General features: G+C 40.0%; 1 protein-coding gene across 4 annotated transcripts in view; it reads left to right on the top strand.

The window, feature by feature from the left end:
* Positions 1-644: 644 nt before the first annotated feature.
* dyrk2 (dual-specificity tyrosine-(Y)-phosphorylation regulated kinase 2) overlaps positions 645-25893 on the top strand; it is a 30541-nt gene continuing 5292 nt past the window's right edge. The window contains exons 1-6 of one of the 4 annotated variants that reach the window (XM_085435854.1): positions 645-892; positions 18538-18641; positions 23786-24128; positions 24242-24405; positions 24971-25360; positions 25445-25535. In XM_085435854.1, the coding sequence (XP_085291980.1) occupies positions 853-892; positions 18538-18641; positions 23786-24128; positions 24242-24405; positions 24971-25360; positions 25445-25535 (1132 nt within the window). In that variant the 5' untranslated portion in view covers positions 645-852. Of the gene's footprint in view, positions 893-1183; positions 1452-18537; positions 18642-18950; positions 19127-23785; positions 24129-24241; positions 24406-24970; positions 25361-25444; positions 25536-25893 lie in introns of those variants that run through there. The other 3 variants (XM_085435855.1, XM_085435857.1, XM_085435856.1) reach the window with 3 other exon arrangements.

The following is a 25893-nucleotide window of genomic DNA, read 5'->3' as shown; positions in this document are numbered from 1 at the left end:
AACGCAGATTTTCTGTGCAGAGACCATGTCAGCAGTGCGCAATTGCTCACCCACGCAGCTTAGAGGGAACATTGCTTACGAGGACATTATACTACTACTGTTCTATCGAAATTTTAAATGAATATCCTAATATGTGGCTCTCATTTTTCTTAGAAACAAAAATTAGCTAAATTAGGTAAATTAAAAATGCATGCCGTGGAAGAGTTCGGGTGGTTTAGGAGGTTAAATTAAATTAAAATAGATTAGATTAGATTAGATTAATGTTTTAAAATGAATATAATGAAGAAATATTCAATATTATCTCATATTATTTCACATTTTATATTTCTTATATATTTCTTTATTCTTTACATTATCTTTTTACATTTTTATTTGTTTTTTACATGATTAATTACTGTGTTTAATATTCATCATCACCAATGTACTATTTATCATTTGAAAATCTAATATAATCCGTTATTATTACTATTATTATTATTATTATTATTATTATTATTATTATTATTATTATCATCATCATTTATTGCTACTACTACTGTAACATATATCGGTGATTTAACAGTAAACTATTATAAATAACAAAATTAATTTATTATTTGTTTTTGTTTGTTTATATTTAAATGAGGCGATGGAAGCACTAATGCGTCTCTAATTGTCTCGGGGTCTGAAGGAGCGAGAGGAGGAGAAGTGGGAGGAGTAGGTAGAGGAAGAGGAGGGGTGGCTAATGGAGGAAGAGGAGGGGTGGCTAATGGAGGAAGAGGAGGGGTGGCTAATGGAGGAAGAGGAGGGGTGGCTAATGGAGGAAGAGGAGGTGTTCTGCACAGTTGAGTCCAGAGGAGAGGAGCGGCCGCCATGTTAACCAAGAAGCCCGTAACCTCGGTCCTTCCGACGGGTGAGCATACCCTTTGTATCCGACAGAAGGCACCTGAGCCGGGCCACGGTTGAGGAGATGCCCCAGTGTTTCTCTGGCTGTCTTTAACGGCAGGTAGTGAGTGAGACACGGAGGAGCAGAGCGGGGAGGGCTGGGGGCTGTGCTAGCTAAGTGGCTCCAGTACGAGCAGCCCTCCAGGCTCGCCTTTTTCGGTCTCTGCTCTTTAAATTAAGCATAAAAGCTGGGAGCTAGCTGGGCTGACAGCGGGAGAAGTGAAGGAAGGAAAATCAGCTCTGTCCGTCAGGTTAATTTTTAGCAAACAGATGAGAAGTGACAGCAGCAGTAGCTTTTCCCACAGTCTCTCCTTGCTCGGTTATTCCTTCTGCTCTCCGTCAAGCTGCCTTTGTCACCGTGCTACTCCTCGGTGTCCTGGCTCTCCTGGTGCCCTGTGTGTGATGTTAGCTTTGCTGGTTTCTGTGTGTTTTGCGTGTTTTCCGTTGCCGGGTAATTCTTGGCCTCCGGCTCCACGGACAGAAATAAATCTTCGGTCAGAGGTCAGTTGGTTTGCTCCACATTAAAGGTATGGTTTCCCCCTCCTATCACTTCCTAAAATCTTAAGGAGCTTGACAGCCTCACGCTGAGCGTTACAGCTGATATTCTGCCTTTATATTCATATAAGGATTCAGTGGCTTTGTGCTAGCATGGAAGCTCTTCATACACTCCTGGCGTCTGTGTTTGAACCATTAATACGAGATTAATTCGCTCTCCAGAGGTTTGACGATTGTGCTTGGTTTTATTTTTATTTTTTTTATCATACACTTAATGTCAATAAATACTTTGATGGTTGGAGGCAGTTTCATTTTGCGTGATGAGCCTGATTGGTATATTAGCATTGCATTAATGCTGTTAGTGTGAGGAAGTCACAGCAGAAATTACTTATGGTATAAACAGATTAAAGGGCGTAGCCATCCATTTCTGCGTGGACTGTTGTTTTGAAGCCTGAAGGTTGGCCATAGTGGTTATTTTGAAGCTTTATTAGCCATAAACTCCTTTATTTACACTGATGCTATTTTTGGCTGGTGTATTCATAGACTTTTGGACATGTTGGATATAGACAGCCGCTGGTTTTTGGTCTGCTGTTTTGAAGCCACAGCTTTGGCCCATTTAGATGTTTTCTTGAAACCGGATGTGGGGCAGACTTGGGAAATTGTTAGCTTGGTTAGCTACTTTAATACTCTACTACTTTAAACCTTTGTTGCTGTTTTTTTTGTTTGTTTGTTTGTTTGTTTGTTTGTTTGTTTAAGGACGTGACCCTATTTTGGAGCAAATGTATAATATGTACAATTTACTTTCTTGTTAAATAGGGTGCTGAAAAGGCATTTAAAAATATTAATGAGTTGTTAGCTGATGTTAGCGCTTGCTAGCATCATGATATTAAATGGAGTTCTAACTTTTGCTCATGGAAAATGTGTTTATATTTGAGCTAGGAAGTTGTTAGCTAGCCTGGTTAGCGAGGTACCAATTCACACTGTGATATAAAATGGTAGTCTAATCTTGGCTAGTGAAAATGGGCCTTAAATATACACACATGGATGTAAAAGCTAATGGTAGCCACAGGAGGGGTTACCTAGGGAACTATTCAGCAACTAGCTTGGTTGACAAGGTGATAACCAGGGTTACTGGGTTTTGGAAAACAGGCTTTATGTTTTGCTTATTGAGGTTTTGGAGACTCTTGACCACTAACCATGTGACTTAACTTATCCACCATTCTAGATGTGTGATAACTAAGGGAAGGGATCAAGTAAGTCCCCGATCACCCCAGTTGTGAGGTGGAAAATGAATATCATTTTTGTGAGCAATTTGTGGATTTTTATGGCAATCGTTGGAAAAATGATCGCTAAAGTCAGTCACGTAGGTCCCCTGGCAACTCACCTGTTGCTAGGGTAAAAGACCCCGACTAGTGTGCAAAAAACTTGTGATTGCTGCAGTCACAGTTTCAGTGGAAATGAATTGACTTGTGTACAAATTTCATCCAGCTGCTAAAACGCTGAAAAGTGCGACACAAAATGTAAATGGAGGTTTACCTTTAAAGTAAAAATTACACCTTTAACTTCATTTTTACTTTACGTGTTTTTTTTTGTTTTTTTTTTGTCAGTGTTGTAAATCGAACAATTTCTGCAGTCTCTCATAGTATAAGGCCCTTACTGGTCACCTGTGGCAATTTTATTTTGACTGTGTTGTTTACTGTCGTGTACTGTGGACCATACTATTTTTACTCTTTATCGTACTGGTAGCACAAAACAAAAAAATCCTTGTGGGATTTCTTGAGCATTAGTAACAGTCACACCAGTCTCAAACAACCCTTGTTTAAGAGTAGAATCACATACACAAACTACAGTCCCAGACAAAAGTTTAAGATCACTTGGGTGGGATTTGTATTTTGCATTGTTGGATCTTAACAAGGTTTCAAGTAGAGCTTCAACAAGAAGAAATGGGAGTGAGACAAAACATTTTTTTGAGGATGCAATTTATTGAAAACAACGCTTAAACTGAAACAGGCTATATATACACATGTATGTGTATACATACACATGCATGTATGTACGTCCTTATGGCATCTGAGGATAACGTAGGGATGTGTTGTGCAAGGTGAAACGAGTATTTCTTGTTTTCAAGATTTGCTCTTATTAACTTGGCACAGTAGTAGTAGTTCTTTTGACTTCCTTGATTGGTGTTGGCATATACCTCATTTTGGTAATAATATCTAGGTTTTGTTGTGCTGCCTGTTTCTGTTTGTTTTTACATAACAACCCAACTATTGTTACTGTTAAGTTGTTTTTCACAAGTTTATTTCAAACTGTGTTAACTAGAGCAGGGCGATATGGCCAAAAATATTTATCACGATATATATTTGAAAATTTGCGATAACGATATAACCGACGATATAATTGATGCGAGACAAAATACAACTCCACAACATTACTAGCGCAAAAAGACAACCTTCCATTTATTTTCACTTAAACAAGAAGCTGGTTTTTATGTACATTAAAGCTTTATAAAAATGTAACAGTGCAAATGCAAATTCCTTGCTGAAAGTTTAACCAAAAGGCATTTCCAGTAGAAATGGGCTGACATATCCTGAGCAGAACCATGTATAATATCCACTGAAGTTAAAAAGAGGTGCTTTGCAACATTAAACTGCAGTGTGCAGTACGCATTTTTCGGACCATAAGGTGCACGGGATTATAAGGCACATTAAGCGAAACAAAGCAGTCAGATAAATCAAACTTTATTAAACTCATTCTTCTTGCTTCCTCCACTTCTGTACCATTGATTCATTAATGTTGAATTCTCTGGCAGCTGCTCTATTCCCATGTTGTTGCAGTCTATTAATGACTAACCTCATATTGTGGATGGATTATCTCAGTTGTTCTCCTGACTGAAGTTTGGTCCGTTTACAGCATCCTGCCATGCGATTGCATTTGTCTCTAACCATGAAGAACCTTCACGTTAACTTTTATAAGTGGAAAAGTGTTAGTGTTCGTCCTCCAGCTTCACTGTTTATGTTATGCTAACATAGCTGTGTCGCTAGCGATCACGTAGCACATCATTATATACCAGCTAGCCCAACTTCAGTAACCCTACAAACGCCACTGCTGTTTAGTTTCCTGTCTTCATTTATGTTGGAAGTGATAGCAGAGCTGTACGTTTGATTTTTTTCAGAAATCTCTCAGTCAGAACATGCTATATCATGCTTAGGTAACTAGCGAAACTAGCGAGCTAACTTCCGCTAGCTTCCTGCTAACTTCTAACTCCGTTAAATGTAATAACTTTTGTTTTCATGGATGCCTGGAAGTTAAACTTTATAGTTACACCTGGTAAAGCAGCAATGCTGATCATTTTATTAAAGATGAAAGAATTTAGACAGTTTTTAACTCTAAGTGATGCTGCAGTGTTGTTTGACCTGAAGTATACGGAGTTTAGGACCCAGATTACTCCCAGATTTAAGAGCATCTTAGTCCGACAAATACGACAATAACGACGGCTGCTTGCATGTTCTGCAAAAAAATGTGCTTTGTTGTGTATCTGACGGACAAACACCAAACCAGTTCCACATCACGGAAGTTGCACCATTTTTACAAACCAATTCTGGTTCATCTGTTTCACTCAACAATCGGCCATGTGCGTATGAAAACAAAGGCACTGCGCATGCGCGTTTTACTCCCATTCTATCGCGATATTTCATTTTCCTATCGTTGCCTAACATTATACCGGTATTACCGTGAACGGTATAATATGGCCCAGCCCTAGTGTTAACTCATCTTCACTCTAATTCTACAATAAACATATTTAAAAGAAATATCACGTCCTTCATGAAATAAATAACAGGTAATTTAACCTTTTTAGGCCTCATATATACAGCAAGGTGTATGTCAGGCAGTTGTGCCAAATTTATTTGAAGCTTGTCTTGTGGATAATGTAAGGGTGTTATGTGTAGTAGCATGAAGTATATGCTTTGCAATGTATTATGCTATCTTTAGGAACTAAGACATTGCAGTTGAGTTTGTTTGCACATTGCTGTATTCAGTTACAGTGATGTAAACAGAGGCAGGCAGCCAGATGTAACATAGCTCTGATATTATTGCTGTCATTTGCTCAAAGCCAGCGATGTGCTGTCAGTAATGAAGTTTAAACAGTGACTGATACAGAGTATAATTACTCTGTGATCACAGTCCTGTTTTTGTCATTTAAACTGTCAGACTTGTAGCAAGCTTTCCCTGCTCATCCCTCATCCTCGTCTAACCACCTGCTTTATAATCAGTTCATTAGCTGCTTGAATCAGAGTCTGTTTCCTGCTGTGTGCTGGCAGTTTGTGCCAGTTCATGCACTGTTTCCAGATCTGTGTCCCAGTTTCTCACTGTACACCAACAAGCATGGGGTGGATGTCGTAATGTTGACGCTGCGTGCTGACAAATGTCTGTTAAACTGGCTCTGCTGCAGCAGCACACGGGGTTTTAAAAGGTGCTTTTGAGAGGAGGGCGGAGTTTGCAACTGTCTCGGTTATCTGTGTCAAAGCAGATGGTGCCTGGTTATCAGAATACCCACATTCAGAGAGTTTCTGTCTTTGAAAACATCACAGCTGCTTGTTTACAAGTAGTGCTGATCATCACTCTCGCAGATAGATCGACAAACCTCGTTAATGTGGGTTTTTACCAGCTGCTGCTAATTAACAGTGATTCTGAAATGGAAAGGTTTGGATGTCATCGGGCTGATTTGTTCTTGTTTTCCATTTGAATGCACTACTGCTTAATTCTTGTTTCTTAACACGAGTTTTCCCAGTTTCCCTGTCTTTATCTTCATGTATCTGAGTGTCTGTGCCATAAAGTGACTAGTTTTGACTTCTAAAGGGCAAAAATAGGTGAAATTGTGAATTTTCTGATATTAATTTTCTTGGTGATTTTACCCAGAAATCAGGTTTCAAAGTCCAAACAGTGAAAATGTGGCAGAATTTGTGGCTTTAAAATAAAAAGATGCTGCTGAAAGGGAAGTGAAAAGTTAAAAAGGCGAGGCAGCCTGAATAAGTATGATGACGGCATCCGATTTCCATAATTAAACAGAAACATGAATACCCAGCACATACCTGCCTCCTGAGGCGATAGGTTGATGCTTTAGTCCAGCTCTTGGTTTAACCGCTGCTCTTTAAAAGTAGAGTTTGGATGAATTACAGTTTGAAAAGTCTTCACATGTGTGACTGAACAGCAGCAGTACAAGTCAGTTTACATCTTCATGACTGAAACAGTTTGTTTACCCTCCTGCATAATAATGTTAGCACACCACCAAAGGAACAGCAGCATGTGTTGATAAAAACATACAAGTAATTAATGGCTTTACTGCAATTTTTACACTTTGTAAAGCCACCCAGGTTCTGTTGGACCATTTGGCTGAGCACTTTTGGTCCCCGGGCTGCATGTTTGACACCTCTACATTAGTGGATTGCCCAACCAGAGTCCTAACAGCCAATCGGCAGCTTCAAAACTGAGGGACTTTGACTCCACAGCTGTATGTGCTGCTAAATTTGGGTGTCATTAACACCCAGCCATGGGCGTCTGTTTTTAAAAAAAAAAAAAAATTTTTTATGATACTTCACTCACTATTTTTACAGTGTTAGAAGTAGGGAATAGTGTAGAAGTTCAACTAAATGTCAGTGAGTCATCTACAGGACCCTGTGAGGGACAGCATGCTGTGACTTTGGGAGCTTCGTAGTTTTTTTTTTACCCACATCTTTTATATCTCCAGCACCTCTGCTGGCTTGTGACATTGCTGAGCGTCACAGCGCTGACTTTCCCACTCGACCGGTTGAGCAGCATGCCGAGCATGCCTGCCGGCTCTCTGGCATTTCCAGCTCGGTGTTGAGTTTGCATTCAGAGCGCTGCTTTTCCACTCCGGTAGCATGCATTTGTCGGGCTCGCAGCGAGGCAGGCTGTGTGCGCCTTCAGTACAGATCCCTGTTACACTATCAGTACGTGTTGCAGGAGCCCCTGCAGAGTTGATGAAGGGCTGAGAGCCCAGCAGGACACTGGATGGTCTGAGTTAGAGCCTGAGCTGCTCTGGAGATTTAACCTCTGCTTTTAATGCTTTTATTGGCTGATAATTTTATTTTTCTGACTGAAGCAAGGACTTTAACCCTTTAAAACCGGTCGGAGCGGGCACGCTCCATTTTGTGTAACTATTTTTAAATCCCTGTAGAACTGCAACCACGTAAGCTAACGCAAAAATTTTTTTTGCATATGAAACCGGAGGAGTTGTATTTACACCTTATGCCATCAGCTTGTCCTTGGTCACGGTTCCCTTCCACACATAGCTTTGCAAAAACTGCATAAAAAGCGCTTGCAACAACAAAATCATAATATTCCAGAAACACGCTTTGCCAATCCGATCAGCTGTTCGTAACACTTCCTACGTTGGAACAGACGTCAGCCCGAACTATCGCCTATCCGCCATTACCTGGCCCGAAACCGAAAGTGATGTCACTTTCGCGGAAATGTATTTTTATTTTACCATCAGGGCCTCATAAGCCTATACTGGTGTTTTCAAAAGTTATGTTTGACTTTATGACTTTCTTTGTCATTTCTGGGATGCTTAGAGCTCAAATTGCACTGCTGGAAATAGTTTATTTTGATGCATATGCTGTTTTTTTGCAAATTTGCATTGTAATATTTATTTTCATTTTTCCTGCAGTATATAAAAATTGGTGTATTTCAAAAATAAAACTATGAAGACACTTAAAATAAATTTCCTGTGGTGGGAAACTATTTTGTGCAACTTTTTTGTATTTACAGTTAAGGCTGCTCGATTATGGCAAAAATGATAATCACGATTATTTTCACTGAAATTGAGATCGCGGTTATTTGACGATATTTATTTAACCCTTTAAGACCTACTATAGAACCAAGTCCGCCAGAGCTTATATTGTTTTTTTTTACATGTTGTAGTGCCATTTTTGGGAGCATTTCAATTTGCTATGCCACTGTTATAGCCCATATTTTAATAATATGTATGCATTAAGTCCATAGTAACTACATTAATTGCAAAAAAGTGCAATAAACTACAAAAAAATTGAAAATCGTTTTTGGTTGTTTTACATATATTTCTACTTGAAGAAATTTAAGAGGTTTATCCCTCAAAACTTTAAATACAAAAAAGTTGCAAAAAATAGTTTACAACAGGAAATTTATTTTGAGTGTCTTCATAGTTTTATTTTGGAGATACACCAATTTTTATATACTGCAGGAAAAACGAAAAAACAATCCTATGATGCAAATTTGCAAAGAAAACAGCACGTGCATCAAAATAAACTATTTCCAGCAGTGCAATTCGAGTTCTAAGCATCCCAGAAACTATTCAGAAAAGTCAAACATGACCAGTATAGGCTTTTAAGGCCTACAAGTAAAAACTACATTTCCGTGAAAATGACGTCACTTCCGGTTTCGGCCAGGAAATGGCGGACATGCAATAGTTCACACTGACGTCTGTTTCACTGTGGGAAGTGTTACGAACAGCTGATCGGATCGGCAAAGCGTGTTTCTGGAATATTATGTTTTTGTTCCTGCAAGCGCTTTTTATGCAATTTTTGCAAAGCTATATGTGGAAGGAAACCATGACCGAGGACAAGCTGATGGCATAAGATGTAAGTACAACTCCTCCGGTTTCATATGCAAAACAAATTATTGCGCTAGCTTACACGGTTCAGGTTCTATGGGGATTTAAAAATAGTTACACAAAACGGAGCGTGCTGCTCTGACCGGCTTTAAAGGGTTAACAATGACTTTAAAAAATAATATAAAATAGTGTGCAACACCACTGAAGTTTTTTTTTACCTCTCTTTTCAACCAACGGCAGTCACTCTCCTCTCCAAATAGTTTCTGCTTAGCTTTCAGATCTTCCTCGGCTCCTCTTAATCAGCAGTCTCCAACCTTTTTTGCGCCACGGACCGGTTTATGCCCGACAATATTTTCACGGACCGGCCTTTAAGGTGTCGCGGATAAATGAGGGAGGGGCTAATAATCGGCTCAGTCATTTTTAATGATCGTTGAAAGTCCAGATCGTAATCGTGATTAAAATTCGATTAATTGAGCAGCCCTATTTACAGTTTTGAGGGATAAGCCCCTTAAATTTCTCTAACTAGAAATGTATGTTTTAAAAAAAAAAAAAAAAAACGATTTTCAATTTTTTTTTTGGAGTTTATTGCACTTTTTTGCAATTTATGTAATTACTATGGACTTAATGCAGACATATTATTAAAATTTGGGCTATAATGGTTGTATTGATGTATATCAACTTGAAATGCTCCCGAAAATGACACTACAGCATGTAAAAATATAATATAAGCTCTGGCGGACTTGGTTCTATGGTAGGTCTTAAAGGGTTAAGTTTCTTTCAAATTTGTTAAGTAAGAGTTGTAGTAAACATTAGGAGTCAGCTGATTTCTGTATTTTCAGGCCTGACAGAGACATGGATTATAAGTAATCAGACACTGATAACAAATATACACTGGCATTCAATATTAAATCTAATTGTCCACGTTCAGAGTAAAAGAAAAAATGTTTGCAAAGTTTATTGCAATGAATTGCAGCTAAACTAAAACTGTTTCCAAGTCGGCTTCAGAAAGTATCGCTGTACAATATCTGCTCTGAACCTCTGAAAAACACTATCCATCTTATAAAAATGGGGTAACCATCAGTGCATTTTCCTCGTATGTTTCCTCTTATTTATAAATGTATTTCAAGCTTCAGTAAATTAAACTGTATGTAAAAATAAAAGTCGTTTTGTGATCACAGTCGTGGTGATTTTCCTTTGGGTAAAATCCATAGTCTCTTTGATGGATGTCAAAAATGGTTATATGCAAGAAAAAACAGTTTTCACAGTGAGGTATATTTCTGTCCGTGTACATGCTGTCATAATGTGCAGTAAGGGCTCTCTTTGCTCCGTTGTTTCTCCATGATGAAATGCCTTGTATGTGTTTTTGTACAGTTTCTGTCATCCCTGGTTGTTGCTGTTTGCTTTTGCTCATTTCCTGTTTATTATATTTTATGAGCCAGATGTGATAAATATGGCTGAATCTGTCACTTTTACATGTTGTACTGCGTCTTCTTAGATAAAAGTCAACAATAACAGTAGTATTAAAGCACTTTCATTTTCCACTAAGAAACAAATATTAAACTTTGAGCTGTTTTTTGTGGCTGCCTGCTATCTTAGCTGCTAGCATGACCGTCCATTCTTGTTGTTAGCGTAGCTTTGGCCACTGTGCTCCTTTTCTCTGTTTGTGATTATGCCTTGAGCTTGTTCAAATTGCTTGTAGCAGGAGGCCGTGGGTAGCCCTGGCATGTATTTCTTCAGGTTGGCTGTGTCTGCCATAGGGCCTGGTCTGTCAGTCAGAACAGGTTGTTAAAGTTTGAGATGCTTCGGGGACAGACGCCTCTGTCTCCACAGTAAGGTGCATTCCTCAAGTATTTTTAGTGTAACGTTACCTACTGTCATGCATGTTTGCCATTACTCAAATGCTGTTGTGACTCAAACAGAGAGGATGTCATGTTTATTAGCATCTTTGGCTTCAAACAGCAGCTTCGTTCATTTACTGGAACTTTTTCAGACTGTGGACACTTCTGCAAGCTAATTGGGTTTTACTCATGACAGGTAACCAATAATCGAACCGGAGATCTTTTGTTTGCTATGCTTATGCTATGTTCTGATCATTGAAAAGTCTCAGCAAGTCTCTGTGTGGCCAACAACAGACACACATTATGCCCATATCGTGGTCTAAACCAATCAGAGATAGTCAAAATTAAAAGTGCCTCAAAAGCTTCGAACTGAATATCTTACTTGGACTATCTGTTTATTTTATATATCTTGAGATATTTGAAGTTTAAATTTCAGCTCACTGAAGCACTTTAAGCACAATAACTTTTTCAGCACTGTATTTTTCGGACTATAAGGCGCACTTAAAATATTTTTATTTCCTCAAAAGTGCGCTTTATGTATGAATTTTGGTTGTGCTTACTGACCACAAACTGATTTTATGTAGTACATGGCGCTCAAAAATCTGTCAAAATGTTTTAGTATGACTTTGGTAAGCTACGAAGCCGCACCGCTTGATGGATTGTTGGAGCATTACAGCTACTGTAGTCAGGAGAACTTTGTGTTGACAATAGGGCTGCCTCAATTAGTCGACTAGTCACGATTACGTCGACTATCAAAATCATAGAATACTAATAGTCGACGCGTCGTTTGAAGCTTTGTAAGATCCCAAAAGACACAGGAATAAGTAGTAGGATTTAAGATGGCAGCACTGCATGTACAAGGATGCCAGCTGCCGTTAAACCCAGAAGAAGAAGCAGTGTCCGGTATCGTAGCTGTGTCCAAATTCAGGAACCGCATCCTTCTGTGCCCACATTTGTAGGCCGATTACGTTACAGCAACACGACGAAGACGGTCCAAATTCGAAGACTGACAAATGCGGCCCACAAATGTGCCCTTGATTTCCCCAGATTTGAAGGATGGGTCGGGTGTATACTTCGTGGCCCAGCCTATCCCAGAATTCATAGTGTGGCCCTGCTCAATTTTCAACTATGGCGGCTGCTAGTTAGTTTTAATATTACTGTTATTATTCTCTCTGGGTCACAAAATAAATGTGTAACATATTTTGAGGCAAGGATGTAGCTGTGTAAACTTGAAATATCTGCTCAGTTTATCAAGACACCGCATATTTTCAAAACGTCTGTTACCCACCAGCTCGATGGCTAGCCGGGGTTCAAGGCTCACTAAAGCCGGTGAGAACACCAGACTCCCAGCAAATCGTTTTCAAACCCACCGCCGTCTTTCGCTACTCAGGTTAAACATGATATACAAGTCACTTAGATAACTTAAAAATGTTATTGTTTGGCTTTTTTCAGTATTTTATTTGTTCCTGAGTAAATCGGTTTGGCTGAGATTAAAGTTATAGTTTTTACACAGCAGAATAAACGTCAAGCAGACAACAGACTTGAGGGGGGGGGAAGGAACAAACTATCTTATCAAAAATGATAATCGGAAAAAAAAAGGAAACATGCCTGCGGTTAGGGCTGCATGATTAATCGTTAGAAAATCGCGATCTCGATTCATACTTATGTGCGATCTCATTTCCAAATTACGACGATTTAAAAAAAGAAAAAAAAAGACGACGACGATTGTACCGCATTTTGATCCGGGACGTAATCTGCATGAAAACAAGCGCTCACTCTTCCTGCTCAACAAATGACAAGGGCGGAGCCTTATACCACGTGATACAGAAGCTGTGGTGTGATGCTAAAATTAGCAGGGAAAAAACAACGGAGAGCACGTCAGGGATGACGAGAAAGTGACAGGAGAAAATCCGTCCCGGTCAACCACCAAAACATCAATAACGGGAACCTTATACAGCGCTTCCCTATACAGGTCGAACTTTCACAGGCACAAAGAAATTACGGAGGCTATCACTTATCACCTGACCAAAGATATGGCTCCCATCAACACTGTGCAAAACGAGGGATTTAGGAAAATGATCAACACCCTAGACAAACGCTACACAGTGCCGTCCAGCAACTATTTTTCTATTATTTTGTTGCACTACCTGCTCTATACACGCAGTGTCGAGCAACGGTGGAGACGGGATTTCAAGCAGTACAACATTTTGCAGCAACAGAAAAACGTGAGACATTTGTTGTTTTTAATGTTTATTTATTGTTTTTATGTTCAGTCTCAACTGTTATGAAGTTGATGTGCAGTTAATAAGTGCAATAAATATTTATACTGGAAAAGAAAATCGTGAGAGAATCGTGATCTCAATTCTAAGCCAAAAAATCGTGATTCTCATTTTATGCAAAATCGTGCAACCCTACCTGCGGTGTCAAACATTTCAATCATTCATTTCAAATTCTCTTTTTTGTATGTCCATCTTCATTCAGCTTTTTTTTTTTTTTTTTTTTTTTTTTTTTTTTTGTTGTACGTTAGCCATTTCCCCCAGTCCTTCAAAAAGCGTTCTTCCGTCAGTTTCAGTTTATATGTAAAGTTCTCCATCTCCATAATGTCCTCCACTGCTTCTTTCCTGGTGTCTCTGTCTTAAGCCAGTTTTTGGTGATGGCCTTCTTTGCTGTTGAAAGGAGAATCTTAGCCAAGTAACGATCCTTTACATCTACAGTACCTTCCAAGTATCCTAGATACAAAACAAGGCAAGTTCTGGGAATTATGTAACTAATATATCACAGAGAGCTGAGTGAATTTTGACCCAGGAAGTGTGAATGTTTCTGCATTTCCAGAAAATGTGTGTATGGTCTGGTTCATCCCATCCACACAGCCTCCAACACTGTTGTTGGGGGCGATCGTGGCTCAAGAGTTGGGAGTTCGCCTTGTAATCGGAAGGTTGCCGGTTCGAGCCCCGGCTTGGACAGTCTCGGTCGTTGTGTCCTTGGGCAAGACACTTCACCCGTTGCCTACTGGTGGTGGTCAGAGGGCCCGGTGGCGCCAGTGTCCGGCAGCCTCGCCTCTGTCAGTACGCCCCAGGGTGGCTGTGGCTACAATGTAGCTTGCCATCACCAGTGTGTGAATGTGTTTGTGAATGGGTGGATGACTGGATATGTAAAGCGCTTTGGGGTCCTTAGGGACTAGTAAAGCGCTATATAAATACAGGCCATTTGTTGTGTATTGGTTTGTTTATTTTTAATCTTAGGTGTAATAAAGTAGCAAATTTGATTTTTCCAGATGAATTCTCTCCACTTTAATGATTGAGTTGTATTCTTATGTTCTTTCCATGTTTCATACCACACCTTCTCAGTGATTTCTTCATCCAGCTCTTTCCCATTGTCCAGTTATATTTTAGATAGCAAGGAGCAGACGGCTGAGTTTATTAAACTCCACCGAAACAATCTGCAGTTGTCATTAAAATTTAATAAACCATCATCTTGTCTTTATTTTTAGTTAGCACATACCTTAAACACTTAAAGCTGTAAACTAATGATAGTTATATAAGAGCAGATGCATGCTGGTGCAATAAGCTGTACGTTTTATGTCCAATGGATGCATGATCTGATTAGTCGACTAAGTGCAAAAATAATTGGTGACTAATCAACTATCAAAATAATAATTTGTGGCAGCCCTAGTTGACAAGATTATTAATCATTTAGAAATCAATATTCTCTGTATGGACAGCAATTTAAAAAAAAAAAAAAAAAAAAAAAAAAAAAAAAAAGGAATGTGTAAAGCTGCGGTGTTAAGCGATGCGGATGAAAAATTTGTTTGCACCTAACTTTTGTGCTGGTGCACCTAAGAAAGGGGGAAAAAAAAAAAAAAGTTGGGCGCAACAGTGCAACTGTGGCAAAAAGTTAGTCTAGAGCCCTGATCTGACTACAGTGTTTCTGGCTAACTGATTAAAAGTTTTTTCCAATAAAATGTAATCAAATAGGCAAAAATGGCGGCTTTTTAAAATCCCAGTGTGACATAAAAGTTTTAGTTTTGGACTAACAAAAATTAGTCCACAGTCTCCGACTTCATCATGCAGTTGTTCGGCGTCCTGCGTCATGCCTTGTGGGCTTGCCGATGTGGTTTTGCCTCACCCTCCATGTCATCCTCATTAGCGGGATTAAGTTTGGATTAGAGGCGGAGAGCAGCAGTACGGTCCATCTGCCTGCTTCAACTTGCACCGACACATAAAGTCACCGGACGGTGGCCTGCAAGGGTCCTCTTTGTTTATCCATTTATTGTTTCCATGACGAGCCAGCGGAAGATTCTGATTTTCATTTCCAGCTGTTCGGAAAATATTTTAATGATCTGGAGCTTTCTGATTCACCGATGATTGAATTATTACAGAAATAAGCTGACAGGCACGACTCAACATAATGGGTGGGTTAGCTTACTGATCAGCCATCTAAAACAGAGTTTGGGCTGTTTTTGTTGAAACCAACTTTACTTGTGAAATCTGATAAATGCTGATTTTACTTCAGAATGAGGCTTTAAAAATATTTTATCCTGAGAAAGTTGAGCATCTACATGTGATATTTCCCAGGTAGCACATGGAAGTATCCTGTACCACGTCCATCTGTGCTGCAGGCATTTGTGTCTATAACCTCCTGAAACACAATCTGAAGCTCACAGCGTAAAGTCCTGATTGGCTGTGTGGAGGCGAGAAGAGTCAGCCACTGAACTTCTCTTTGTTGCTTTATGTTTTCATTTATTAGTTACGTTTCCCGTGAACGACCCAAAGTGGCAGAGAAGACATGAAAACTTTGACTGTTGTCAGACACCTTTTCCCTTTAAACTCCTTGGAGTCCTGTCACCGTTTTCGGGGGTTCAGGTCAGAGCTGTTTGAAATCTGCGTATTAACCCTGTGCAATCAGTATGTGGTAATGTTTGGCCTGCTCTTGTTTATATCACTGGTTCCCCTTTAAAAGTGATGTGAAAGTGACTGCTTTGCTCCCTCAGAGGCAGTTCTTAAGTTAACAGACTCTGCTGGTTGCTGAGTTTTGATTTCCTGCTTCTCCTTTTTCACGTCGTCACTCTGAGTCGGGCCGTGAACCATTGACAGCGGCAAAAGCTGATAAGTGTCTTGTTTAAAGTCCAACATGCTTTATCACCCAGCGGCTGTTTAAACTTTTGGCTCTTCAGTTAAGAAGACACTGTGACCTCTGACCCGTGCATCGTGTTGCTGTCGTCATGTTGCTATTAAAGAAGGTGAAGCTGCAGAGAGGTAGGCACTGTGTTGGAGATTACGAGGCTAAATTAAAACCTTCATCCTCCTTAGACTCTATAGGACTGACTCCAGAATGAACAGGATTGCTTTGGGTCAGTCCAGTCCAGAGCTATTTGAAGGCATTTAGCAGGACGGTCAATGAGCTGTTTACATGCGGACTGGTAGCTAAGCTTTCAGCCACTTCAAGCTTTCTTATGCTGTATTTACATGGTACTGTACAGACTGCAGTGTTTCCCACAGGTTTATTTTTGGCACATGTGTATGTTTGTGTATGTGTCAACACAAAGTTTTTACACATTCGTCACCTTTACATGTTTCAGGTACCAAATTAATCTTGGACAAAAATAACCCGGGTAAATAGAGATCGACAGACCACGTGACTTTCGCACGTTGCATTGTAAGTACGAGTGGCAGCAAAATTAAAATACTGCATCAAGCGCTAGCATTTCCAGCACCAGTAACCATTAATTCTGCGGTTTTAATCCCTACCTGCATTTTATTTGCTCTGAAAACAGTTATGTACAAAATGAAAGGAGAACACGGCAGGTCCGTACAAAGACAGACTTGACGAAAAGGCTATCTTCGCTCTGGAGTACTGGAAGAGAGAGGGGGCAGCGACAGTCGCTTTTTCCAGTGAAAGGGATTTCTTGTACCACCGTGCATTTCGGGATTTACCCCGCAATCCAAGCCCTCCGTTGCCTCTTCGTGACTTCGGAAACATGACTTGAACAATTTTTCTTCCACGAAGGAATCCGATAAAAACCAATTGCTTTACCCGTTGGCTTCCAGTGGCTGTCATGCGACTGGCTATAGCAGTTAATAATACAACAGCTTCTTGCCATTTTTTGTGTCTGTTTATCTCGGTGTGACTGCTGTCTTGTAAAAGCCTGTGCGCGCTAGCCACTTGTACCCACAATCCTTTGCGGTTTTACCCTGGAAATGACGCCACATTTTCGATCGCTATACAAAATGCAGTTTTTAAATGATTATTTCATTCATTAAGAAAAAAAAAACATATCCAAAGCTAACTCATCTCATGTGAAAAAGTAATTACCCCCTCTAAGTCATAAATTAACTTTTATTGTCTGATTTCTGCCAGATCTGTTGAATTATTAAATTGCTTAAATAGAACCTGTATGATAAAGTGAAGTAGCCTAAAAGATCTCAAAAAGCAACAAATCATCCCAGGATCTAAAGAAATGGATGCGAAAGATCTGCTGGTCTGCTGCCGCAGCTCATCTGCTGCGAGTTTCAACGTGTTTTGCATTCAGAGATGCTCTTCTGTATACCTTGGTTGTAACGAGTGGTTATTTGAGTAAATACTGCTTTCCTGATTGAAGTTCAGCAGGTCATCTTGACCATATCTGAGTGCTTTGGGGTGCTGCTGTGTGATTAGCTAATTGGATAACAATTAAATAAAAATAAATGTTAGAAGCAGTTTACTCGCAGCAATTCAACTGCAAAAACCAGAAGAACATCATCTTTGTTACCTTGTGGCAGCGTGAAAAGGGTTTTTGGTGCAGTGATTAGATGGTACAATACAAACAGGAAATGTACACAAGGTCAAAGACTACAGCATCACAGAAAAAAGCTGTGGAGTCAGATTTCTCTTGTTCCAGGAAATAAAAAAGAAGATTAAGAGTTAAGTTTATTCGTACAGCTCTTATCAAATGCAGATAACTTTCTTTAAAATTGAGAACTGGGGCATTAAGCTGTTTGAGTTTTATCAGTTTTATCAGCATGTCTAAGTAGGTAAAAATTGAAAATGATATACTAAGCTAATTCAGATTTAAAAATAAGTAAGTAAATGGTGATATTTTTATGACAGTTTTTTGCAAGAAAAGTTACAGATTAACTTTTCTTGCAAAAACTGCATAAAAATCAGCAGATCTTCACATATGTGAAGCTGCGTCTGTAGAATGTTTACAGATATTGTTTCAAGATATTTAGTTAATAACTGTAGCTCCTGTGCTGCTGGAATAACTGGAGGTTTTTCCATTCTTCCCATTCCTCCACCATGGTGTGAATTCAGCTCATTTTATCTTCGTAGACAGCACAGTGCTGAGTTGGTCTAAAACCTCTTAAAACCACAGTTTTAGTCTTCATTTTCGTGATACTGCCCAATAAAGGTTGTGTAACTCGTCAGGTTTCCCATCTATGACTTAAAAAAAATCCATCTTGGCTTCCTCCTGAGGCTAAAACACTCAAATTAAGAAACTTTTTTTTTTTTTTCAAGCATTTTCTTTTTCTTTTCTTTTCTTTCTTTTTTTTTTTTTTTTTTGGTTTGTTTGTTTGTTGTCCAAGCAGGACTAGTTGAAACACAGGCATTGGTCTTTATGATGTAAAAGGCATTAAAACACACATGACAATAACAAAGCTGTCATATAATCATCTTTTCTCACTCTTTCAGGCAAAACGGGCGAGCCGGTCTACTCTCCCGGTCACAACGGCTCTCAGGCCACGTCGCCTGCCGCCCTGCCCCCACTTCGCAACAGTAACCACCATCATTTGACGGTATGGCTGCACACTGCTTTATCATTTATTATTTTCACTTCTTTGTCATTGTTGTGTTCAAAATAACACATGTGAAGAGCATAAAGCGGATATCATGCCTAAGTATCTGGACTTCTTCCTCTTGATCTCAGAATCTTTAAAACTTAGATGAACTGTGAGTAGTTTGCTCATTTAGGTTTAACCAAAATTCACAAACTGTGTAAATGTGCTTTGATGAAATTAGTACTCAAACTGTGTTTTCTTTTACCAAAATACAAAATTTTTCTTCCAACTAGGCCAATTATGCTTTACCTACTTTTAATGTTTGAGGTGACAGTGTTGCTGCAGTTCTAGGAAGCCCTTATTATACAAAAGCTTTCAAAGAGCCGCCTGGTAAAACAAACGGAAGAAGAAAAAGACTATGAACCCTGCACGCAGCAGGCTGTCAGGGAGCGAGGGGAGAGAGCAAGCCATGCGCCGCCCTAATTGGCTTTATGTGAACGCAGGTGAGACTCGGTAGTCTATCAGCACAGAGGATGAACCACAGAGCAAGGGCAGGATAATAATGATGATAGAAAAAGTTGAAAAAAAGCTGCCTAACAAGGTTTTGAACAACGATGGTAGCATGCAGAAGTCATTCAGATCGCTCTATCAGAATCAGAAAGTCATTATTTATCCCTAAAGGGCAATTATTTTATATTTGTTTATCTGCTCTTGGCTCTGTGTGATGTCACGAATAGGGAATGTCACTAATAAGGTCATTTGAGTACCTCAGACTAGTTTATATCCTCTTTTACTGTGTGGTTCTCCTTTTTTTTTTTTTTTTTTTTCTTCCCTATTCTCTTTCCGCTCTCAACAAATCGGGGTTGATGGCTTCCCCTCCAACAGTGTCTTCCTGTTAATAGGGAGTTCTTCCTTTCCACCATCACAGAGTGCTTGCTCACAGGCAGTCACCTGACCATTGGGGTTCTTTACCTTACAATACACATGAAAATTAAAATTGAGCAGTCTGCTGAGCTGAATAGAAGCTCCACTCTCCTCCTGCTGTTCAGATCTTCTGTTTGTGGGAGGCTGCCAATCAGGAGATTAAAGGAAGTGGATGAACTACACCAATGTAGGGGTGGGCGACATAAACGATATACGATAGAAACGATATAAATTTGGCTAACGATAGAGCGTTATAGTCAAAATCTCTATCGCGCATGTTGATGATGTCATCAAGCTGTGCCTGTTTTGGTCGAAAGCATCGCAGCGTGTCACCACCTGATCCGTACCAGAAACTCGATCTGTACCCCGCATGCGCGAAAGGTTTCTACTTCCGGTCGTAGCGTTTTACGATAGTTATGAGTCAGAGTATCTGTTAAGATGTTAAGAATAACAAGTATATCTTAAAATGTTTGCAATAATGAAGCATTTCAGTACAATGTAGACAAAAACGAAAAATAAAAAGAAAGTTACGGATCAGGACTCTCCGATCCTTACTGCGCATGTGTAAAGTCTGACCGTACAAATCGGGTCTACCCGATCCGTACCGCGCATGTGCAGATGTTTTCTTCTTCTTCTATTCGTTTAATGGCAGTTTACTCCCCAGTGTACGAGGATACCGCCACCTGCTGACCGAGCGAATAAACCCTATTATAAACTGAATTATCGTCATTACAAACGTGTGTTAAATCTGATTTAGTGATAGTCGAGTGTGTTTATGCTTGTCTGTGAGGAGAGGATTGTTGGAATAGTGATGATGATGTCCGCTATCACTGTCAATTGTCAGTAAACACTTCATCTGGCTGATGAATCTACACGTGAGATATTACAAAGTCTGCATTATTAACTCTGTAATTAGGCGCCATTCTTCTTATTTTACGGCGCTGTTGCTCAATCGGGGAACGCTCTCTGTTGAGGAGAAAAGCATGAATTTCTTTGTATACGGATTATCCATTGTTTAAATGTCCCGGGCAGTCGAAAAGGAGGCAGAGCTGTTGAGAAATGCTAGGAGCTAACTGGGCGATAACAGTATCATTCAAATATATTGAATGTCGCAATGTTGGCAAAGAGAGGAAGTGACGTAAGATTTGCGCATGCGGGGTACTGATCGGGTTTCCGGTACGGATCGGGTAGTGACACCGCGGCTAAAACCATTATCATCTGCAAATTATGGCGGGCGACAGTCATAGTAAAGAGATGAAGCACTTTTGAAATATGGGGAAAGCCAAAAACTGCGCTTCCTCCACTTCCGTAACATTGATTCATTAATGTTGAATTCTCTCGCAGCTGTTCTATTCCTGCGTTGTTGCAGTATATTAATAACTAACCTCGTATTGTGGATGAATAATCTCAGTTGTTCTCCTGACTGAAGTTTGGCCCGTGTATAGCATTCTGCTATGCGATTGCATTTGTCCCTGACCACCAGAATCTGTCACGTTAACTTTTATTGAGTGGGGGAAAAAAGTTAGCGTTCATCCTCCAGCTTCACTGTGCTAATGTTATGCTAACATAGCTGTGTCGCTAGCAATCACGTAGCACAACATTATATACCAGGTAGTCCAACTTCAGTAACCCTGCAAACGCCACTGCTGTTTAGTTTTCTGTCTTCATTTATGTCGGAAGTGGTAGCAGAGCTGTACGTTTTAATTAGTTTCCAAAATCTCTCAGTCAGAACATGGTATGAGATGTTTAGGTGGAAACTAGCGAGCTAACTTCCTGTTAACTTCTAACTCCGTTAAATTTAATAAATTCTGTTTTCATGGATGTAAAACTTAATTGTTACACCCGATAAAGCAGCAACGTTGATGATTTAATTAAAGATGAAAGAATTTAGACCGTTTTTAACTCTTAGTGTTCGTTTGGCTTTGGGACCTGAAGTGGACGGAGTTTTGGACCCAGATTGCTCTGCGAAGCTCCTCACTACGGCAGCCGTAATGCTCTGACAATCCATCAAGCAGTGCGGCTTACCAAAGTTGTACTAAAACATTTTTTAACAGATTTCTGCACGCCAAAATCAGTTCGAGATCAGTAAGCACAACCAGCATTCATACATAAGGCACACTCTCGATTTTTGAGGAAATTAAAGGATTTTAAGTGTGCCTTATAGTGTGGAAAATATGTTATACAGAAGAAAATAATATATCGTGATATATATCGTTACCGCACGTGCTTCAAATTATATCGCGATATGAATTTTAGGCCATATCGCCCAGCCCTACACCAATGCCTACTTTAAAATAAATACCGTAACTGTGAAGCTGTTACCAAGAAGAATGTGAATCTGATCCAGTTTAATTATAAACATTAAGTCTGCTAGTGTGCCTCAGGTACATGGTTTTATTCTGATAGTCATCAGCAGGTGAATAACAGAAAAAGTGATGAACAGATTAGCGGCAGATGTTCTGCTCAGACCTTTGTGGTCAGCAGCTTCGTGCAGGTCGTGATTTTTTTGAGTTTGATTCAGATTCTGCAGCTCAGGGTTTTGTCCCGTTCATCTTGGCTCATCGTTGGGAGAAATAAGCTGGTGAAGTCATCTGTCGGTGTTGGCGTGTTAGCATACTGTTAGCGCCAAGAAGCAGCACTTCTGTGCACCAGCCTGCTGCAGCCACATGGCTAATAATAGCCTCCTGTGCCAGGATGCTTTAAACAGCTAAATGGTTTATAGGCTGGTGTGAAGAGCAGACACACGCACACACAAGACTAATGCTATAAAAGAAATAATGCATCATTTATTTGCTCTGTTTATTTTATCGCCACTTTTGTACACGATAATGACGTTTCCTGTGGCACGTCAGTGGAATCTCTTACCAGACATTAACATTGATGTCCAGGATGGCAAATCGGAGGCTTCTTATCACTTGGAAAAAGTCACATGTTTAATCAAGGAGCAAATATTAATTGTCAGAAACTGATCTTCCAGCCTCAAGTAATTTACCTGCATTAGTGTGCCTTAAATACAGTGTGCCTTATGGTCTGAAAAATATGGTACACAAAAGAAAAAATAAATAAAATTAGAGCTCAGCATATAAAAACATTAAGAATTTTATTGCATTATATTAATGAGGGCAACCTAACGACAAGTGAACCCTGGAAGAAATAAAATCTTATATTGGGGCAAATTCTTTAATCACAGTTGACTGATAATTCTGTACCGGCAGTTTTTATTTCTCAGTAACGATTGAAATGAACAGAAATGTTGATTATTCTTCAAAATAACTACCTGAATATGTACCTGGACACAATTCAAGATGGGTGTCCAGTGGCTAACCTTTCACCTGAAAGAACTCATTTCCCAGCCCTCTTATATAAAACCATTTAAAAACATGGAAATATTACACCTAGCTTTTTTATGTATGTTTAATAATAAAAATAAATAATCTGCAGATTAATGAATAATGGAAATCCTTGAAGGAAAGAAGCAACATTTGGCTGACTGAGTCGAGGTGTAGTCAGGTAAGGGAGGAGTCAGCAGAGCCACATGTCATCTTATATGTCACTGTAGCTGCTGAGACACACACACAAACCTGTTTGTGTGAGTGTTTCATCTCCTGATTTTCATCCTCATGTTTGTGCCACCGTGTCCTCAGCTGCCGGGTCACGAGAACACACACTTACTGTGTTTTTGTGTTAAGCACCAGGTCTTTGAACCAAGCCGCTCTGCCGTGTGTGTGTGTGTGTGTGTGTGTGTGTGTGTGTGTGTGTGTGTGTGTGTGTGTGTGTGTGTGTGTGTGTGAGTGTGAGAAAGCACCTCTGTTATCTGAAAGGACCCAGGTGTGCTGGTCACCACAGCAACGGGGAGTGACTCAGTGAGCAGGAGACAAAGGGAGACAATGAGACGGAGACGGAGGCGCCTGTTAATCAGAGGGGGATAATTTCCCGGACACAGTTCATCTTTCCGGGAATAGTTTTTGTCTAATTCACTCATTTCTGGGTGTTAATTATCCACGTTTCTCTGAGAGCGCACGTCCAGGTCCATATTTGGATGACACGCATCAGAAAATGAATAATTAAAAGGAGAAAAATAAAGTCCCAGAATCTAAACTTAAACCAAAGACGACATAAGTGGTCATAAAGTGGCCACCTGCTAGTTACTGTTTTTAAATAAACCTCGGTTTCCTCGGCTCAACTTGCAGAGGACTCTCTCTTATTTTTAGCCAATATTTCCCTCTGTTTTCGGTCAGGGAGGCTCTAAAGTTGCGATGTCGGACGCCGTCCAGCTGTCATCGCAGTCGCAGGGCCATGTCACTCAGCTCTATGAGGAGAACACCAACAAACGCCTGGTGCTGACCTCCCAGCCCAATGGGCTGGCTCCAATCAGCTCGTCCCGACCTGGCTTGCCGCTGCCAGACCGGCAGACCTCGACGTCAGAGCCTGCCCACCACCACCGCCAGAGCAGCGCAGCCTCCAACAAGTCGACGGACAGCAAGCCGAAGGTCAACCCCATGACCCCGGAGCAGGCCATGAAGCAGTTCATGTCCAAAATTTCGTCATTCGAGCAACACGAGATGTTCAGCTATCCCGAGGGTGAGTGTCCCTAACCACTCCGCCTGCAGATGGTCGTTCTGATTGATTAGAGGTCGGGTGTATTGACAGGAGAGAACCACCAATAACTGATCAATCATCTGCTTCCTCCTCAGTGTATTTTGTTGGCCAGAATGCCAAGAAGAGGCAGGGGGTCCTCGGTGGAGCCAACAACGGGGGCTATGACGATGATCAGGGGTCTTACATCCATGTACCACATGACCACATCGCATATCGCTATGAGGTCTTGAAGGTCATCGGCAAGGGCAGCTTTGGACAGGTATGACTGCTGACCCCCCCCTAATTTCCTGTTTTTAAGTCTCTGAATTTTTTTTTCTTTTTTTTTTTCTTTAAGATTATTTTTGTTGACTTTTTATTAAATTTTGTTTGCGGTTATGTTTAGTTCCTGACTTTTTAAGAGTGATGACAAGTTTTAGCGTCTTTGTGGTAATAATTTTTAACCTTAATGCCTGCAGAAGATTCCAGATGTTGTAGTTTGTAGCAAAGACAGTAGACATGGTTATTACACAGCTTAGCAGCTGAGCTTTGTTTGCTTTATAAAGGAATGCCACAACAAAAGGAGCTTTTAGTTATCAGGTTATGAGTCTTCATGTTTAATTTTAATATGAATTTTTTAATAGAGAAATAACAGTTGTAGAATAGAACCAGGAAAACTATGAATATTAAAAATATCTTTGTATACTCCTCTATTCCGAGACTTTAGTTGGTGGGGTTTTTTTGGGGTTTTTTTTTTTGGTTTTTTTTGTTTGTTTTTTTGTTTTTTGACATCAAGAATATCTAATCTAAGATTAATGACGGCGTCATGCTTCCTTTTCCTCCTGCAGGTGGTGAAGGCCTTTGACCACAAGACTCAGACACATGTGGCTCTGAAAATGGTCCGCAACGAGAAGCGCTTCCACCGGCAGGCAGCGGAGGAGATCCGCATCCTGGAGCACCTGAAGAAGCAGGACAAGGATTCGAGCATGAACGTCATTCACATGCTGGAGAACTTCACCTTCCGAAACCACATCTGCATGACCTTCGAGCTCCTCAGCATGAACCTGTACGAGCTCATCAAGAAGAACAAGTTTCAGGGCTTCAGCCTCCCGCTGGTCAGGAAGTTTGCCCACTCCATCCTACAGTGTCTGGATGCACTGCACAAGAATCGCATCATCCACTGCGATCTCAAGCCCGAGAACATTTTACTGAAGCAGCAGGGACGCAGCGGCATCAAGGTCAGCTGCTGTAAACAAATCAGAGGAAAATCCCCTTTCTTCACTTCACAGACCCTTTCAAACTGCTTCTCTTTCTCTCCTCAGGTCATAGACTTTGGTTCCAGCTGTTATGAACATCAGAGGGTTTACACCTACATCCAGTCCAGGTTCTACAGAGCACCGGAGGTTATTCTGGGTAAGAAAAACACTGAGAGCAGCGTTTCCTTTCGCATATGGAAGACAAAATAAACTGGCACGTTATAAGTTACTCAAAGGAATAAAAGCCATTAAATAAAAAATAATATTAAAAATATAGAAGAAGACTGAATTTAGGGAAACTGATTTAAACATTTTAAATAAATAGTAATAAAATATATATAAAATTACGTATTTAATTTTTTAAAAAAGGTTTTTAACCAAACTAGTCATCGCTTTTGAGCTCTGACAGCAGAGGTTTTTTTTTTTTTTTCACTTTTAAGATAATGTACAGAATAAAAGCTTGTTATTCTGACTTTAAATGAGAACCAACCAGCGACTTAAAAAAACAAAAAAAA

This window comes from Copadichromis virginalis, linkage group LG17 (genome assembly GCF_057382275.1).
Source record: "Copadichromis virginalis isolate Kocher_CV1m ecotype Utaka linkage group LG17, C_Virginalis_male_GT1.1, whole genome shotgun sequence".
Lineage (NCBI taxonomy): Eukaryota > Metazoa > Chordata > Actinopteri > Cichliformes > Cichlidae > Copadichromis > Copadichromis virginalis.
The sequence above is the reverse complement of the archived record's forward strand: the minus strand, read 5'-3'. Positions and strand labels throughout refer to the sequence as shown.